The sequence below is a fragment of the Lissotriton vulgaris genome, chromosome 9 (assembly GCF_964263255.1).
Source record: "Lissotriton vulgaris chromosome 9, aLisVul1.2, whole genome shotgun sequence".
Taxonomy (NCBI): domain Eukaryota; kingdom Metazoa; phylum Chordata; class Amphibia; order Caudata; family Salamandridae; genus Lissotriton; species Lissotriton vulgaris.
In genome coordinates, this window is record NC_141697.1 from 763,711,037 (window position 1) to 763,731,087 (window position 20,051).

General features: G+C 49.3%; 1 protein-coding gene across 1 annotated transcript in view; it reads right to left on the minus strand.

The window, feature by feature from the left end:
- Positions 1-20,051, minus strand: part of PACS1 (phosphofurin acidic cluster sorting protein 1) — a 1,518,728-nt gene that overhangs the window by 17,554 nt on the left and 1,481,123 nt on the right. The window contains exon 23 of the mRNA XM_086938495.1: positions 2,339-2,458. Coding sequence (XP_086794621.1) covers positions 2,339-2,458 — 120 coding nt within the window. The remainder of the gene's footprint in view (positions 1-2,338; positions 2,459-20,051) is intronic.

Below are 20,051 nucleotides of genomic sequence, written 5' to 3' on the forward strand. Positions count from 1 at the left end.
AGGAAGGAGGCCAACAAACTAAGGGCTGTCCCCTCCACCCCTATCTCCCTCAGCCGAGATATTAACACCAAGGGAGACAGGGTATCAAACGCAGCCGTGAGATCTAACAGGATAAGGAGGGTACTCGTGCCCTTATCTACTGTAGTGCGGATGTTATCAAGCACTATGGTAAGGGGCGATTCCGTGCTATGGCCCCTCCAAAATCCGTGCTGCGAATGATCCAAGAGACCAGAGGTTTCCAGAAAGGATGCAAGATGCTGGGGATAGCCATAAAAGAAGATCCTACTTTCCTACACAGTCCCACCACCCCTATCTGCGTGTCCATGGTGGTGCACATCTTGCATATATCTTGCAAAATTTCCTCTGGGATGACCTGTGCGGATGCGGCTTCTGCTGGGGAGTTTGTCTCCTCTGGTGGCTTTGATGCAGTGGTTATATATGTATCCATCTTGGTCTGTTGAGTGGTTGTCACTGTTTACTATTTCCCCATCTTTGCAGGATGTGGGGGGGCACCCCCTCAAGTTGAGCTTGGAATGGTGTGTTATGGCCGGTTATGGTTGCTCCTGCGGCATCCCACGGCATGTCTGTTGCATGTCCAATCCCATGGGCTGGAGGGTGGTGTCAGGTAGCGGGGGGGGTGTCAGGTGGGGGGGGGGGGTCAGTCTAGGGGGGCAGCTCCTTTTCACTAGGGCGTTGTTGCATCAGTCCTCTGCTGCCTCGGGTCCTGGCATCGCAGCCTCCTGGCAATTAGGTGAATTCACCGCCTATTATGGGCAAAACTTGGCGGCCACCCTCACAAGCCTGGGGTAGTTTCTGGGCCCGCTTTGCCTGCCCTGTTTTGGAGGGGGAGGAAAAGCCTCTGGTGGCTCCCAGGGAAGTGTGGTACTTCACGGTCCTTGTGCCCAGATCAGTATGACAACAGCTAGGCATGGGTGCGGAGTTGGACCTCCCTCTCCCTTGTGGGGCTCCTGGCCAAGGTCCCGGCCCCAGTGCTGCCAATTACTTTCTGTGGTCGCTGTCAATTAATAAAGGTGAGCTCTGGGCCCTCTTCGCCTGTTGCAATTCAGGGGATGAGGTTCCCAGTGGTTCTCCCTACGTTGAGGAGCCCCGCAGTCATTCTGTTATGTTATGTTATGTTATATCCATTTTATAAAGTGCACGTTCTCCGACAGGTTTCTTGGCGCTGAAATAAGCGGCCACCATTTATCCAGGAAGTAACTGTAAGCTTGGGAGAATAGCCAAGATTTGAGCATGCTCCTAAAGCACATATCGTTTTCTGCTTGTCTGATTGTGGTTGGGATTGCGTTCCAGACCTGGGGACCCAGTACTGAGAATCTGGTTCCTCCCAACCTCTTGCGTTTGAATCTTGATACCATTAGCTGGTTCATTTGGGCTAACTTGAGATTGCGTCTTAGGGTGTAGCTCTGGATTCTTTCAGATATATATTTTGGGCTTTTGTTGTAGAGTGATTTAAAGTTGATCCATCCTGTTTTGAATATGGTCCATTGAGTCACCGGTAGCCAGAGTAGATTTTTCGTCAGGTGCTCAATGTGGCAGTGTCTTGGATGTTGGAAGATGATTATTGTTGCCTGATTTTGCACCACTTGAAGTCTGTGATTGAGGCCTTTAGGGAGTCAATTCTAGATATGAAACATCACGTGTCCACCTGGGTGGGGGGTGGGGAGTTGTTTTGACTCTATTCATGCCATTGTCTCCTTACACAAGCCTTCACAGCCACTGTCGTCTGCTTGGTGTAATCTCTGGTCCATCTTTATTTGCTGTGTGTTGGGAGGGGAGAGGTCTACAAAGAGCCCATCGTCAGCAGCGAAGTCAGCAGTCCTTGTGTCCAATACAGTGCCAGAGGCCACTGGGCAGAGAGTGCAAAGCAGCCATGCTTTGGCTGAGGTCACCAGCTCCCACTCTATCTGCAGGCTCCTTCTGGGTTGGGTGCACCGTTCTAGATATTCGCTCGCCCGGCATAGCGAGTCTAAAGAGTAGCCGCCATCTTGCATGGCAAGCCACACTCGTAACTTCATTGTTGTGAACACTCCAAATTCCTGAACTTCTTTCTTCATTCTTGACAACCCAAACTTAATATGTCTTCAAAAGCGCTGTGGATCCCAGCATTCATTTCTCACTCCCTTGATCCCAGGACCCCTTTCTGTACTCTTGGCTTTTAAAAGCCTAGTGACTTTTGGACTTAACTCTCCCAATTCTCCAATCTTTTGCCTCCTTACATCACAATTCTGGTACTAGAAACTTTACTTGCGTTCTAACACGCCATTCACAACCATTCATAATATTCTCTTTTGCACTGCTTCCCTCTTCCACATCTTACCTTTTAGCATAGTTTGCTGCTGTTTGGCGGAGCAAATGAGACGGCTTATCCCCTCAATGACCTGACTCCGCGAGTCCACATCCTTCTCTTTAGGCTTCTTGCTCAGGAATATGGTGGGCACTGAAACCATAAGCAGAGTAAAGTAGTAAGTTTGGTGTGAGAGGCACAAGTTACTTACCTTCGGTAACAATATATCTGTAAGAAACAGTAGTTAGTATTAGATTCCTTACCTTAGAATATCCACTAGGTGTCAGACTGGATCCGGAACTTTTTGCGTAGCAGTACCCTTGTGCATCGGTAGGCGTCGTCTGCAGCTCCGTGTCCGTCGTCTTCGTCGTTGCCGCTGGGATGACGTCGCCGGAGTACTTTGACACCGCCCTCGCGCGCTGACGTCAGTTCTTATACACAGCGTTTCCGCGCCAGAAATGCAGAGCCATGATAAAAACCAACACTGGTGCCATGAAACTAGGGCCCTGAAAGGGGATAACCTTAACCCTAGATATCGGTTCGCAGAACGGGGAGGATGGGTGGGGCGGTAAGAAATCTAATACTAACTACTGTTTCTTACAGATATATCGTTACCGAAGGTAAGTAACTTGTGCATCTGAAAGAAACAGGTTAGTATTAGATTCCTTACCTTAGAATAGATACCCGAGCAATACCAACCCCGGTGGTGGGTCTGCGAACCAATAATCACACCAGAAAGTCCTGGAGGACGGAACGGCCAAAGAAGCCATCCCTCCGGACTTGGCTGTCCAGGCAGTAGTGTCTTGCGAACATGTGCAGCGAGGCCCACATAGCTGCCTGACAGATGTCCTGCAAGGGGACTCCCCGGCCCAGGGCAGCAGTAGCGCCGTAGCCCGAGTGGAATGGGCCCTCAGCCCAACAGGAGGCTCCTTCTTAGCCAAAGAGTAGCATGCCTTGATACACAACACGACCCATCGAGAGGTGGTCCGTTTGTGCACCGCTGGTCCCTTCTTAGCGCCCACGTAACCAACAAAAAGTTGGTCATCCACCCGGAACTGGCGAGTGCGATCCAGATAGAATGAGAGCGCACGTTGTGGGTCCAGGTGGTGAAGCTGCTCTTCCTCTTTCGAGGTATGCGGAGGTGGAAATAAGGTGGGCAAAGTGATGGACTGCCCGATGTGGAAGGCTGTGACTACCTTGGGCAGGAAAGAGTGTTTTGTCCGCAATACAACCTTGTCCGGATGGACGGAAAGGAAAGGAGGTTTAGAGGATAGAGCCTGGAGCTCACTCACTCTCCTGGCAGAGGTGATGACAACCAGGAAAGCAGTCTTAAGAGTCAGAAGACGGAGAGGACAGTTATGAAGCGGCTCAAAAGGAGCACACATCAGTTAAGTCAGAACCAGGTTCAAGTCCCACTGGGGCATCAGAAAAGAACAGGGGAAAACATATGAGTGATGCCCTTTAAGAACCTATTAACAACCGGGGACTTGAACAAAGAAGGCTGATCAGGTAGCCTTAAGAAGGCGGAAAGGGCAGAAAGGTAGCCCTTGATAGTGCCCAGAGCAGAGCCCTGCTGGGCAAGAGAAAGAAGGAAGAGGAGAACCTTAGAAAGGGGGGCAGAGAGTGGATCCACAGCCTTTGCTGTGCACCATGCCACAAATCTGTTCCACCTGCAGGCGTATACCGAATTTGTGGAGGGACGCCTGGCTGCCAGAATCACATTACAGACTTCAGGAGGCAAGTCAAATGGCCTCAACTGTCGCCGCTCAATCCCCAAGCATGGAGGTGGAGACTGGACAGGTTCTGGTGGAGGACCGTTCCCTGCTGCTGCGACAGAAGGTCCTCCTGAAGAGGCAGACAAATCGGGGGATCGACAGACATGCTGAGTAGCTCGGGATACCAGTATCTTCGTGCCCAGTCCGGAGCCACAAGGATAACTTGGGCCCAGTCGTGCCCGACCTTCTTCAGCACTCTGGGCAGAAGTGGTAAAGGTGGAAAGGCGTACAACAGATCACAGCTCCATTCGTGGCAAAAAGCGTCTCCGAGCGAGTGCCGCCTTGGAAATTCCAACTCGCAGAACTGATGACATTGCGCGTTCTCTTCTGTGGCAACTAGATCTAACCAATGGCTCTCCCCACAGCTGAAAGAGGCCTTGCGCCACGTCTGAGTTCAGACGCCATTCGTGATCCATCATGCACCGACGCCTGAGTTCGTCTGCCCTGGTGTTCAGGGAACCTGCCAGGTGTTGAACCACCAGGGTCACACCAGGATGTTCCAGCCACTGCCAGAGGCGCAGAGCCTCCTGGCATAGGGTCCACGACCCCACCCTGCCCTGTTTGTTGCAGTACCACATGGCGGTGGTGTTGACCGAGGACACCTGCACTACACTTCCCCAGACAGAGGTGAGGAATGCCTTCAGTGCAAGCTGGATTGCCCGCAGCTCCAGAAGGTTGATGTGGAGCCGGGACTCCGCCGGAGACCAGAGGCCTCTGATCTCCGCCTCTCCCATGTGGCCCCCCCAGCCCTGGAGGGACGCGTCCGTCACAACTACGTGCTCCGGTTGGGGTAGGGAGAGGGATCTGCCGCTGACCCAATCGCGGTCCGTGAGCCACCACTGCAACTGCCTTGCCCTCCGAGATCAAAACATGATGCTGGGCCCACTGAAGCTTCAGGTCCCACTGCAGAGCCCGCATCCGCCACCTGGAGTGAAGCACTAGAAGGATGCATGAGGCCATCAGCCCCAGAAGCCGCAGCGTCAACCTGACCGAGACTCTGGATAACGGCTGAAAGATCGGAATCAGAGCCTGAATATCCCGAACCCGCTGTTCGTGAGGATAAACCCGAAACTGCGCCACGTCTAGAACTGCTCCGATGAGGAGGAGCTTCTGAGAGGGACACAGGTGTGACTTCGGCACATTGATGGAGAACCCCAGCAGGTGCAGGAGGTAGGCCGTAGTCTGGAGGTGGTTGACGACTGTCTGGGCGAGTCCGCCTTCAACAACCAGTCGTCGAGGAAGGGGAAGACTGAAACCCCTAACCTGCGCAGATGAGCTGCGATCACGGCCATCACTTTCGTGAACACCTGTGGGGCGCTGGTAAGGCAGAAGGGGAGCACGGTAAACTGAAAGTGCTCGTGGCCTACCGTTAACTGCAGGTAACGCCGGTGGGCCGGCAGGACGGGGATATGAAAATAAGCGTCCCGCAAGTCCAACGCTATCATCCAGTCTCCCGGGTCCAGGGCAGCTAAGACCTGAGCCAGTGTCAACATCTTGAACTTCTCCTTCCGGAGGAAGCCGTTGACGTTCCGCAGGTCCAAGATAGGGCGTAGGCCCCCTTTGCCCTTCTTGGGTACTAGAAAGTAGTGGGAAAAACAACCACACCCTACCTCTACCCAGGAACGCGCTCGATGGCCCCCTTGGCCAAGAGGGCCGTAACTTCCTCTTATAGAAGTTTCAAGTGATCCCCCGACACGCGGTGGTTCTGCGGTGGCATGGCTGGAGGGGACGCCTCGAAGGGGAGCGAGTAGCCCCTTCGGACGATTTGCAGCACCCACCTGTCCAATGTGACAGTGCGCCAGTGGAGGTGGTGATGGTGAATCCTGCCCCCCACTGGCGTCACATGGGCCTGAAAGCTCGGACTAGGAGGGTTTTGAGGTGGATGCTGCAGGGGCAGGTGTGGACTGGCCTCGCCGTTGTCCCCGACCGCCTCCACGGCGGTTTCCACGTCCGCCACCGCGCTGGATGGTAGTTTGCGGCCCATGGCTGGCAGGACGTGTGGGGGCGCACGAAAGAAGCGAAAGGCAGCCATTTGCTGGCGCGGGCTGAGAGGCCCAAGGACTGGGCCGTAGCCCTGGAGTCCCTAAAGCGCTCAAGCACATGGTCTGCCTTGTCGCCAAAGAGGCGACGGCCATCAAAAGGCATGTCCATAAGGGTATTTTGGACATCAGCCGAAAAGTTGGCGGACCTCAACCAGGCGTGGCTATGAATCGCCACCGTCGTTGCCATCGCTCTGCCCAGTGAGTCCGTGGTATCCAGCCCACACCTGATGGAATACCGTGCCGCAAATCAACCCCCCGCTTGGGCGAGTTTAGTCCGGACCCCCTCCGGACATTGTTGCAGCACGTCCGCGACCGTGTCCCACAGAGAGTGGGTGTAATGGCCCAAGAGGCACGCGGTGTTGACTGACCGCAACGCCAAACTCAGGGAGGAGAATACCTTATTCCCGTATTGCTCATACCTCTTGGATTCCCGATCAGGGGAGCCATCGGCAACGCGGTCTGGGAGTTAGAGTCCTGGATGACCAGGCTCTCGGGGTGGGGTGGGTGGACAGGAAGCAAGGGTCACCCGGAGCCGGTCGGTGGCGCCTGGCCACGTTCCTATCTACAGGCGGACCTGTAGCGGGCTTGGACCAAGTGCCCAGAAGAACGTCTGACAAGGCCTCATTAAATGGCAGCAGAGGCTCAGCCGAGCTTGCCTGCGGTTTAAGGACCTCAGTGAGGAGGTTAGTCCTCACGGCCGCGACGGGGAGCTCAAGGCCCAAGGTCTTGGCAGCCCGCGTTAGCACCACACTATATTCAGCCCACTCCTCCGTAGTCATGGTAGGAGGGGAGACAAAACCAGTGTCGGGCAAAGTGTCCAGACCACTGGCCTCCCCAAGTTCACCTGCCCAGTCCTGAGAAGACTGGCACTCACGTGCCAGAGGATCCTCGGACCCCTCCCAATCCTCCTCATGACCCATCACCTGGTACTAGGGGTTCGAAGGATGGGGCCGGGTCGCAGAAGTAGAAATCTCCAAGTGGCGTCTAATACGGCTCCGACGCCAGACCCGAATCGAGGGTAGGACCGGGGATGGCGTTGTCCTGGGACGGCACCGGGGACGACACCCTGGGGGCCGGCGAGGTCGTAAGGTCGACCGGCGACGACCTAGATCCGGAGCCGGATCCGGCGGGGCCCTGTGGCGTCGGGACCGAAGTCGCCGATGGCGCTGGGGCCGAAGCACCCAACGGCGCCGGGGCCAAAGCACCCGGCCCGCGTGGGGACCCAGTCGGGGCTTGGCCCGAAGGCGCTGCGGAACCCGACGGAGTAGCGAGCGACCTCATGGCAATGATCTCCTCCGGTGTCACGTTCTGACCAGGGACCGGCGGGTGTGGAGCAGGCCACAACGCCTGCGGCTCCGGCGGACCCGCGGGCGGTGTCGCCCGAACCCTCGGCCGCGTCGCGCGAGCGTCGGGGGTAGTCAGAAGAGCGATGTCGCCTCTTCGACTTCTTGTGCGCCTTACCTGAGGACTTTGAGCCCGAAGACTGATGATGACTCCCGGATTTGTGGTGACTCTGGCCCCGCGACCGGTCCCTCGACCTCCTTGCGGACCGGGACCTTGAACGGCGCGGGGCTGACTGCCGGAGCTCGAGTCGCTTGCGGGACCACCCTGTCTAGCTTTGGACGTCAGGGCCCAGCAGTGGGTGCAGGACTTGTCGTGGTGGTCGGGGCCCAGACAGTGAAGGCACTGGCGATGGGGGTCCGTAACCGACATCAGTCGGTTTGAGTCGACGCAGGGTTTGAACATGGGCATCCCTAACGGCACCATCGGAGTCGATGAGACTTCGAAAGATGATCAAAAAGGATCGAAAAAGTTGTCAAAAATGGACTAGGGTACAACTTTTTCCGGATCGGCGCTTGCTGGCACGGAAAAAAGAAGAACTGCTGTCAGCGCGCGAGGGCGGCGTCTAAGTACTCTGACGACGACATCCCGGCGCCAACGACGCCGAGCCGCAGACGACGCCTACTGACGCGCAAGGGTACTGCTACACAAAAGTTTCCGGATCCAGTCTGACGCCTGGGGTTATTCTAAGGTAAGGAATCTAATACTAACCTGTGTCTTTCAGATGTGCGTTCATTTTGAAACTTAGGACATAATATGCAAAATTAAACTGGTATGCCAGGACAGACTGAACAAGAAGAAAATTAGTTATTTACCTGTAACTGTGGTTCTCCAGTATTGGTATCTTTCATAGATTCACATGCTTGAATGATCCCAGTTGTAGTAGTGGGAGTCCCATGGTATCCTTATAAAAGCAGCAGATAATATTATCATAGACGACAATGCAATGAACAGGCGCTGCAGTAGCCTATCTACTTTCTTTTGTAAAAAAAATGACCAAGCCTAATTAATAGCCAATCAGGCGACAGCACCCTGTAAAGGCGACAGCACCCTGTAGAACACTCCCAAGAGAGGCTGAGTTCCTCATATTTTCAGCACAAGTGTGAAACTATATGCTTTGCGGAAATAAGGGACGCCTCTTAGGGGAGGAGGGTGGGTCGCATGTACATATATCAAAGATACCAATATTGGAGAACTGTAGTTACAGGTAACTCACTCATTTTTTTATCCAGTATTGGATCTTTCATAGATTCACATGCTTGAATCAGAATAGCTAGCAGCTGCATAAACAAATGTGCATAGAAACAATATATATCCCTAGAGGATAGAGGGCAACATTATACATGCATACTCTTTAATATATATATATATATATATATATTACCTACTGGCGTGTCGCCAGTAGGTATATATAGTTAGGATTATTTGTCTATGGAACTTTTGAAAATTCTATGTCTAATAACTTTGGCGTTTGTGGACGGAATCGGCTGAAATTTTCAGGAAAATGGCACATTTTGTTTTTGAGCAGCCCCTGAAAATTCGGGGGGGGGGTTTCCTCAAGGGGGGGCCGAGAAAAAAGGGGGGTCTCAAAACGCGTTTTCCCCATGTTAATTTCCATAGGGCGGTTGGCCTCACTTTTAGCTCGAACGGCTGAATGGATTTGCATGAAACTTGGCAAAATTGTACGGACTGTTAGCCCGATGTGCCTTTGCTAGGTCTCAATATATGTGCTCCAGTGGTTTTTGAGAAATTAACGTTCAAAACAAGATATATATCTGTAACAGCGCTCCGGGCTGCGCTCCGGTCCGCTTACTTTTCGCGAAACGGAACTTTGCGATGCGAAGCTGATTGGCTCTCCGGTGTCTGTCAACATTCTAAACAGTCCGGAGCGGCCGCCATCTTATCTCTCGGTAGGATCGAGAGAGAAGAAGAGGTGAAAAACGAAGGGGGAATTTAATGAAAGGGGGCAAGGTATACCCCTCTTGACCCCCTAGGAATGATGTTGGGGTTATTAAAGGGTCCCGTGGGGAAAATAAAAAAAAATTATTTTTCACGGTAGAAGCGCTTCCCGGGCCGCGAACTGGGCCGCGAACTGGGCCGCAAACTGGTAGCGAAACGGGAATTTGCCATTTTGTGTTTCTTTTTAATTAAATTACTAGGTATAAGGGGGTGCGGGAGACGTATCCTGATCCCTTATGTTTTCTGAGGGTGGCTGAGGAGGCTCATATATGTTGATACATGTCTTCCAGCGGCTGTGCGTGAGCTTTTTTTTTTTTTTTGCTGCGTGACGTCTGTTAACGTTTGATTCGATGGAAATCAGGAAGTGTTGACCGCCAATTTGTCAGTGCGATAAAATATTTTGTTATAAATGAATCCTTATTGATAAACATTGTCTGCGCCATCTTGCCTTTTTGTCCAATGCCACAATTTTGTCGTGCACGGCAGCCATTTTAGATGCCTTGACCAGACCCACTCTCTGCACGCCGTCGATTCTCAGCACGGCTCCCCACCCTCGCAAGCATCTCCCCCACGCACTGGTCACCCCCGCTCTCTCTCTCATGCATGGGCCATATACTTCCCCCCATCTGCGCTGCTCTTCCCTGAGAATCACACCCTGTGCCCGCCCGACACCTCCCTTTCACCCTATTCACTACCGCACCCTCTGACACTCCTCTTCCTCTGTGTCCGATTGTCCAGGCCGGACCCAGGCTATCACCTAGCCCTGCGGATGTAGTTTATGGCCCCAGCTGTAGAGAATCCAGACATACCAATCCTCCCGATTCAGGCGTGAGACTACTGATTTCAGTGCTAGTCTCCCGCCTCCCGATTCCTGCAAGCAAAAACCCGGGGGCATATTACCAACAACTAGCGATAATTTTTGTCTCTAACTTGTTTAGAGACAAAAATTATCGCCGCACATCGGCGATTTTTATCGCAGATAAACCTTGCTATTAGCAAGGTTTATCGCAAATGCGATAAAAAACGGCCGCAATGCATGAATATCGCTGAAAAGTCAGCGATATTCATGCATTATCCAGCAAATGCTCTTAGCCATGTTATCCACCTCCCATTGGATAACATGGCTAAAAACTGCTCAGGGCAGGTGTTAGCTTTTGGAGATATTCGCGCTTAGCGCGAATATCTCCAAAAGTTGGTAATAGGAGATAGCGATGTTAGGGACTGTTTCCAGTCGCTAACATCTTGGCACGCCCACTTTGCATGTCATTAGTGATAAATATCACTGACATGCAAAGCGGGGCCCAAGATGGTCGCTATCTCCTTTTAGCTGTCACTAACTGGTGTTAGCGACAGCTTGGTAATAGGGAGATAATTTTATCTCCGCTTTCTTGGCTTTTAAAGCCAAAAAAGCGGAAATAAACCCTCTTGATAATATGCCCCACGATTCCTCGGGGGTTTCAGCTGACAGGGCTTGGTATTGTGTTACGTGCTAATTCTTCCAGGAAACGTCAGAGGGTCGATGCAGGGGTTCTAGAAGGGGTGATAAACCATTTAAGCCTCATGAACAAGCGCATGGTCTTTTAAAGATCTGTGAAGTACTCGGGGCGGCGGTGTGTGTGTGCCCTCTTTCAGGAGCGGGCGGGGGGGGGGGGGGGCACTGCCAGCAACTTGCCAGGCCAGGCAGTGTTCAACACTTGCATCACCCTTTCTCTGCCTGCTATTGCGCTCCATGCTTCGGAAAGGTAAGAAAAAGAACGTGCATTTGAGTTTGAAATGTCCGATCCTGTAGCAGTACACTTGCAAAGCCCACACATGACAATAACCCGATTCAAGGCCCCATTCACCCGATTTTTAAAAAAAATATAGTACTCCAAGAAAGTTGGATTATAAAACTTTATTAACTTTTAAATATAACGAACGCAACAAAAACTGTAAATATATTTAAACATTTTTTGACAAAAAAAACAACAATGGTCAGAAGCTGTCTTTTGTGCGAATAGTCCCAAGGCAGCACAACGTGCTGAGTTGTGGACGGCACCCAGGTGAAGAACCATCCCTTCTTTAAACCCCATGGTGACCAACTATAGTTTCAATGAGTGCTATGTCCCAGGTTTTACATAAAGTAGTGTTTACCTAGAGTGGTGCTGTGTAGGACACTCTGAATGGAAATTAACCAGAACTATAACGATAACAACAACAACAACAATAATATAACTTTTATGCCCAAATTACGCAAACATTTAGCTAATCTGCTAAAGGGGGGAGTCGCCATTTCTTTTGATAATTTATTCACCCATCCGTAGCCTCTCTAATCTCCATTACAATGTGTTTCTTGCTGAAATTAACCAGAACTATAACCATAACAACAACAACAACAATAATATAACTTTAATGTCCAAATTACGCAAAGATTTAGCTAATCTGCTAAAGGGGGGAGTCGCCATTTCTTTTGATAATTTATTCATCCATCCGTAGCCTCTCTAATCTCCATTACAATGTGTTTCTTGCTGTCGCTAGCTGATGAAAAAACTAAAGTGATAACTTCCTCATCCTTATTTTGTCTTTCTTTGTTCCTTAAGATGTTATCTGTGTCAACCTCTTCCGAGAATGCTGATGCGTTAGGGATTTCCTTGTGTTTCTTAATAGCATTGGTGTCTGCACACTTCTTTGTCAATTCTGTGAACATGATAACTGCTTCATAAACAGACGATATCTTTGTTAAGTCATTAGTGTTAAGTGTGTCTGAAACTACAGTGCCCTTCTGTTTTTCTTTCTTCAGGCTCTACAGAGTTTTGTGTGTTGTTCTTTTGAGCGACAATTATTCCAGAGGTTTCAGGTTCACTTGTTTTGTCCTGCAGTGAGTTAACAGCTTTAGAGACTTCATGTTTATTTGCTATGTCCTGCTGTGCGTCAACTGCTTCAGAGACGTCAGCCTCATTTGTTATGTTTGACTAGATCCTGGACCTGCCCGGCCGCGCCCAAAATGGCGCCGGTGTAAATGGGACTCGTAACTGCTTGTTGTGTACTGGTTGCCCAACCTTGATATCACAAGATACGTATGCAGTTTTGAAGCACATGGCGGAGGCTCGTCTGCTGTAGTGGGGCGCCCCTTTATCGTTTCAGTTGCCATTCCGCCCGCTTTTGCTACACTGTGCCTTTTCCGCCATTCAGCTGTTTACCGCCCGCTCTTACGGCTACAGCGTCTCGCTCACCATGTAGTTGAGTTGCTCCCACTCTTGCGGTGCAGCGATAGGCGGCTGCCACAGGACTCTTAAAATGGCGGCCGGCTCTTCGGATTTGGGCCTGGTCCAGTAAAATGGCCCTGGGACACCTTGGAACTCGGACGCTTGTCTGCCAGGGCTTGGGTCCCATTCTCGAAAGCGTCCCCTCAGCCTTGAAGATTCTACAAAAGTCTTGGGGGCCCTCGACTCCCGCAGGCTTCCGGTGGGGAGGGGCTGCCATGATTGCTTGCGGAATGGCCACGACGGAGCTACGAGATGGTGGTGCTCTCATGGTGACGCCAGCTTCAGTCTGAAACATCCAGAAACAAGGTGGGGCTTTCATCGTTTGGGAAAAAAAATGTTTTAATCCAATGAAAAGTGTTATTTTTAGGTCACATGACCTAGTCTTACATCATTAGGAAAACAAAAGTAAAATGAACCAATGAAAAGTTTTATTAACAAGTCACATGACCTGTTATGCTTACGTTACGCGCTGCGCGGCGCGCTCTGGATCGTTTCCGGGAAGCTGCGCCTTGCGCACCGGAGCACTTCCGGGTGCGCTAACGCGGCGCGTCATATGACGCATTACGCGACAACGCAGGTCCAGAATATAGTCAAAATGTCTCCACCAACCAGCGGTCGGAATACAACCGCTTTCAGCAGTCCAAAAAGTTCTGTTAAATCGCAAGAGCGGGAGCAACTCAACTACATGGTGAGCGAGACGCTGTAGTCGCAAGAGCGGGCGGTAAACAGCTGAATGGCGGAAGAGGCACAGAGTAGCAAAAGCGGGCGGAATGGCAACTAAAACGGTAAAGGGGCGCCCCACTACAGCGTGTCTTCTGGTCAAACGGATTGTGGGACAAGGTTCAGAATGGAAGAGTCATCAAAAGGCAAAAAATTCCGCCGGACCCCGGGAGCTGGCCGCCTATGTCGGGGGCGATCTCAGGCCACACCAGGGCAACACGACTTGGGGAGGGGGCAGGAGCCAAGCGCCCCCTCCCAGTCCGCGCCATCTCACCGCCCCTCGGGGGCCTCCGTCAAGCGGTTTAGGGAGGCACCGTATCACATTGTTTTCCAATGCAGTCAGGTCCACAAACGGACCCCACTTACTTTGAATAGTGAAGCTGCAGCAGGTGCAAATAAGATTTAGACAGTGTTACAAGCGCTGCTTAGAACTCTGAAGTATGGCACTCAACATCCAGGACTTATGCCATTTGTGTAAGGCAGTGACATCGAAGCAACTCACGGACCAAAAGCATGAACGAACACTCACGTATGAAAATCTTATTTGGGGAAGGGGCAGGATCCAAACGCCCCCTCCCAGTCCGCGCCACCACACCGTATGTAGAAAATCTGAAGCCATCGTTCTACAAACTCTCAACCAGCCTTGGATGGAAAAATCTTAAAGAATGTACAAACTGAAAACCAGTTTTTGTCTGCATAGCATCAGCAGCAACGCTTTCTATCAGTGCATGAGTTTCATGCTCGATCGATTGAGCTAGCCGGATCGGGCAACAAAAAGTATAAAATAGTTATGTAAATAGTTATTTAATAAAATGTTTTACCCTGTTACTTTGCTGGTGTGTTGTATATATTTATAATATTTGCATAGGGTTTGTTGTTATTTTGGGCGGGGTGGGTGGCGGAGTCGAGCTGTCTTGCAGCCATCATGGTGTGGAGCTCAGTTCATCTCACTATTTTCGTATTTCTCATGAAGGGTTGTTCCTAATGTTTGTATTTTAGCGAGGTCAAAAAGAGATCCAATTAGTGGTCTACTGATTTTGCTCGATTACTTTTATTTTTTTACACGATTTTTCACTATCTGCAAAGACTAAACAGAGTATTGCGACTTTGTGCTTGTTTGTAAATAGAGAATGATCCAAAGAGAACCAATTCTAAAACAGTAAATGCTTGGATAACAATCAATCAAATGGAGAGACAAGCAGGTACGACGGATTACAACGGGGGTAAAGGTCTGCGTTAACTACCCTTCACTATCTGCAAAGAGAGAGTACTACTAAGAGAAAAGAGGGGAGGGGGGGGCAGCGTTCAAAGCACATCAGCGTGCATAAACACGAAAACGTTTTTACCTATCACGTACTTGACATTTGACAGCTTTTGATATTTGCTATTAAAAAACCATTGAAATTCACAGAAAAAACCATAGGTTATAGTCCATATATAGTTAGGAATTTGCATTTACAAAACCTGAAAATTCACTGAAAAAACCATTGGTTATAGACCATATATAGTTAGGAATTTGCATTTACAAAACCTTATTTTACTCGCATAAAACCATTGAAATTCCATATATAGTTAGCTGCGCTAACTATATATCGCGCACCCGCAATCCACTGCTGATGATGTCACATATTACATCATTCATGACATGGTTAGTGACATCACTGATGACATCTCAAATGACATCACTGATAAAATCACTGATAACATCTCATTTGACATTACTGATCACATCACTGATGATATCATTCATGTGATAATACCATGAACCTCTTCAGACTCTAATATAACCTTAGATACAATCAGTGTAAATAGACAGTCACAGACTGTCACTCATCCATGGAGTTACTCACACACCTAGTCAGTCATGCAAACAATCAATCACACTTCCATTTCCTCAACTATACAGTTATACACACCTTACTTATTCAAACATATACTAACACATATTTACTCTGTTATACAATCCCTGATACAAGTTCACAATGATCCATACAGCCACTCACACATTCACTGGCTCTTATGCACAGTTATTTATATATGTCAACTCTCACATGTACTGTGTTTTACATATGTACTTACTTTGACATGTAGCACTGAGATATCCATTCACTCACTAATACACTAATGCACACAGTCATCCGCCCATACAGCTGTTTCCACATGCAGTTTTGAACCCATACATATAGTGAATCAACTACTCACACATCTATGTACAGAGTCACACACCTCCCAGCTACCCATACACACACACTCAGTGTCCCATACAAATACTTGGACAACCAATCAATAACCCATACAGTTATTCATATAGCTACTGATCAACACATGCAGCAGTTTGTAGAACAACAGATATAATGATGCACAAATTAAGATAGTTTAGTCACTAACCCATGCACTCATTAAGACACATTTAATCATTCTCTCATATAGTCAGTCATGCACCTACTAAATCCTTCTTCCAGACACTTATACATCCACTCATTCTTCAATATGTAAGACACATTTTAACTTTACAGAAACATACAGTCACTGGATGTTGTCATCAGTGATGTCATTTGAGATGTCATCAGTGATGTCATCAGTGATGTCACTAACCATGTCATGAATGATGTAATATGTGACATCATCAGCAGTGGATTGCGGGTGCGCGATATATAGTTAGCGCATCTAACTATATATGGAATTTCAATGGTTTTATGCGAGTAAAATAAGGTTTTGTAAATGCAAATTCCTAACTATATATGGTCTATAACCAATGGTTTTTTCAGTGAATATATATATATATATATATATATATATATATATATATATATATATATATATATATATATATATATATATATATATATATATATATATATATATATATATATATATATATATATATATATATATATTATATACATATATATATCTCCTCTAAAGAAATGAGTAGAAGCCGAGTAGGGGAGTACCAGGGAGCCGTTTATTTCTCGTGGGTGCATCAGGCAAATGCATTTCGGCCGCAAGGCCTTCTTCGGTGCCCAGTGATGTGGAAATGAACAAACCCCTTTTCCATGAGCTGCTATACTAGTCCTGCTCAGTCCTCATTGGCAGTCTCACAAGCCCCCTCCCACTCCGGCCGGAGCGGGATGTCCAACGTGCAGTCCCCGAAAGTTCAACGGACTACACGTCCCAGAATGCTCAGTTCCAGCAGAAGGGATCCAAGGGTAGGGAAACACCACACTGGATACTGGATGAAATAACTGGCAGGTGAGTCAAGGAACGGAGCGTGTCCCCATTTCTGTAAATTCTGGAGTTAAGGGCACTCCCTCGTGTCCCCAACCCGCAACAACCCAAATCGCCCAGGTTTCCTTTCTGCGAGGTTACGAATGGCAATGCATCGGGTTCAGATTGAGGCCAGATAGCCTCAACATCGCTTCTCCTCTTCCTGGGGTCATGTGGTGGACTCTGGAATTCTGCTACCACAGAAACGCCAAACAGGCAGCCAGAGCCGCTGCAGCCAATGAAAACAGAGTCACTTGTGTTGCGGTGGCTTCTATACCGTGTCACAGGCAAAACAGGGTGGATTCATGAGAACACATCTCCTCCAAAGAAAAGAGTAGAAGGCGAGTAGGGGAGAACCAGGGAGCCGTTTATTTCTCGTGGGTGCATCAGGCAAATGCATTTTGGCCGCGAGGCCTTCTTCGGTGCCCAGTGATGCGGAAATGAACAAACCCCTTTTCCCTGAGTTGCTATACTAGTCCTGCTCAGTCCTCATTGGCAGTCTCACAAGCCCCCTCCCACTCCGGCCGGAGCAGGATGTCCAACGTGCAGTCCCCGAAAGTTCAACGGACTACACGTCCCAGAATGCTCAGTTCCAGCAGAAGGGATCCAAGGGTAGGGAAACACCACACTGGATGAAATAACTGGCAGGTGAGTCAAGGAACGGAGCGTGTCACCATTTCTGTAAATTCTGGAGTTAACGGCACTCCCTCGTGTCCCCAACCCGCAACAACCCAAATCGCCCAGGTTTCCTTTCTGCGAGGTTCCGAATGGCAATGCATCGGGTCCAGATTGAGGCCAGATAGCCTCAACATCGCTTCTCCTCTTCCTGGGGTCATGTGGTGGACTCTGGAATTCTGCTACCACAGAAACGCCAAACAGGCAGCCAGAGCCGCCGCTGCCAATGAAACCAGAGTCACTTGTGTTGTGGTGGCTTCTATACCGTGTCACAGGCAAAACACGGTGGATTCATGAGAACACATCTCCTCCAAAGAAAAGAGTAGAAGGCGAGTAGGGGAGAACCAGGGAGGCGTTTATTTCTCGTGGGTGCATCAGGCAAATGCATTTCGGCCGCGAGGCCTTCTTCGGTGCCCAGTGATGCGGAAATGAACAAACCCTTTTCCCTGAGCTGCTATACTAGTCCTGCTCAGTCCTCATTGGCAGTCTCACAAGCCCCCTCCCACTCCGGCCGGAGCGGGATGTCCAACGTGCAGTCCCCGAAAGTTCAACGGACTACACTTCCCAGAGTGCTCAGTTCCAGCAGAAGGGATCCAAGGGTAGGGAAACACCACACTGGATGAAATAACTGGCAGGTGAGTCAAGGAACGGAGCGTGTCACCGTTTCTGTAAATTCTGGAGTTAACAGCACTCCCTCGGGTCCCTAACCCGCAACAACCTAAATCGCCCAGGTTTCCTTTCTGCGAGGTTCCGAATAGCAATGCATCGGGTCCAGATTGAGGCCGGATAGCCTCAACATCGCTTCTCCTCTTCTTGGGGTCATGTGGTGGACTCTGGAATTCTGCTACCACAGAAACGCCAAAAAGGCAGCCAGAGCGCCGCTGCCAATGAAACCAGTCACTTGTGTTGCGGTGGCCTCTATATCGTGTCACAGGCAAAACACGGTGGATTCATGAGAACACATCTCCTCCAAAGAAAAGAGTAGAAGCCGAGTAGGGGAGAACCAGGGAGCCGTTTATTTCTCTTGGGTGCATCAGGCAAATGCATTTTGGCCGCGAGGCCTTCTTCGGTGCCCAGTGATGCGGAAATGAACAAACTCCTTTTCCCTGAGCTGCTATACTAGTCCTGCTCAGTCCTCATTGGCAGTCTCAAAAGCCCCCTCCCACTCCGGCCTGAGCGGGATGTCCAACGTGCAGTCCCCGAAAGTTCAACGGACTACACGTCCCAGAATGCTCAGTTCCAGCAGAAGGGATCCAAGGGTAGGGAAATATATATACTCACACATACACATACGATTGGTTATCACTAGCATATCAGCAAAGTAACAAGAGAAAGCAAAACAGCATGCCATAACTTTATAATAGTAAAGACACAAATCAAGAAGTAAAAAAATACCTCTAAGAGTAGAGGCTTACCTAATAGAAAAATATGACTTAAGTCCGCCTGTCCTACAGCTGCCTCACTGTAAATTGCCAAATCCAGACAATGCACAGTGAAAGTATGTGTACTCTTCCATGTTGCGGCACTGCAAGTCTAGTCCAATGGGACGCCAGCAAAAAGAGCAGCAGGATACTGCTCTTGTAGAATGTGCTCTGCCCTTGATCGTGAGCAGTTTACTGCCTTAGTATGGCAGAACTGAATAGTTGTACCAATCCATCTTGCAATAATCCTCTTTTTGACTGCAGCACCCAGTCTTTGCAGCCCATACAAGACCAGCAATTGGTCTGTTCTGCGTAGTTGCTTATTTCTTTGCAAATAAAACTTAAGGCATCGTTTAACATCTAAGGAGGGAAGAGATTTCTCTGCTGGAGAAGACCGATTTGGAAAAAATTGCGCGGAGGGCAACAGGTTCATTAAGGTGAAACTGAGTTGGAAGTTTTGGGATAAATGTAGGATTTGTTCTCAGTAAAATGTAGTACTCTATAAATCCTTGTGGAGTTAAGTGCCTGAAGCAATGCCACTTTCCAAGTTAGAAACTTGAGGTCAGTTTAGTGAATTGTCTCAAATGGTGGTTTCATTAGTTGAGATAAGACCACATTGAGACACCATTCTGGCGGGGAAGTCCGAATGAGAGGAAAAATCCTGAATAATCTTTTCATGAATTGTTTGATGATGCGAGAGGAACAAAGGGAAGAAGCATCAGAAGTGCGTCTGTATCGGGAGGTGGCTGTGAGGTGTAGTCGCAATACGTATTGTTCCGAAGGCACCAAGAACAAAAATGGTTCCATTTTAATCTGTATGTTTTATTGGAGGGCTCAGCTCTAGTCCTGGACAAAACATCCCTACAGTCCTGGGGATGTCTAAATCTTTGAATTAATTGAATTCAGGTGCCAAGCATGCAACTGAAGAGAAGCTGGATACGGGTGCAGGATTTGTCCTTTGCTCATGGTCAGTAGAGTCGTTATCACTGGGAGTCGATAAGGCTTGGACTCCGAGAGTAGGAGTAGCTCCGTGAACCAATGCTGGCGGGGCCAACATGGAGCAATGAGGATCAGCAGGCACGGTTCTCTTTTCATCTTAATTAGAACCCTGGAGATAAGAGGGCATGGAAGAAAAGCGTAAGCAAAGATTCCTGACCATTTGATCGAAAACACATTCCTCCATGCCCCCCTCTGATGTTCCCTGCTTGCAGAGAGCCATCATTTCCGGTTCTTTTAAGATGCAAAGAGGTCTAAGTTGGGTGTTTCCCACTTCTGGAAGATGGAGTCGAGAATAAACTGAT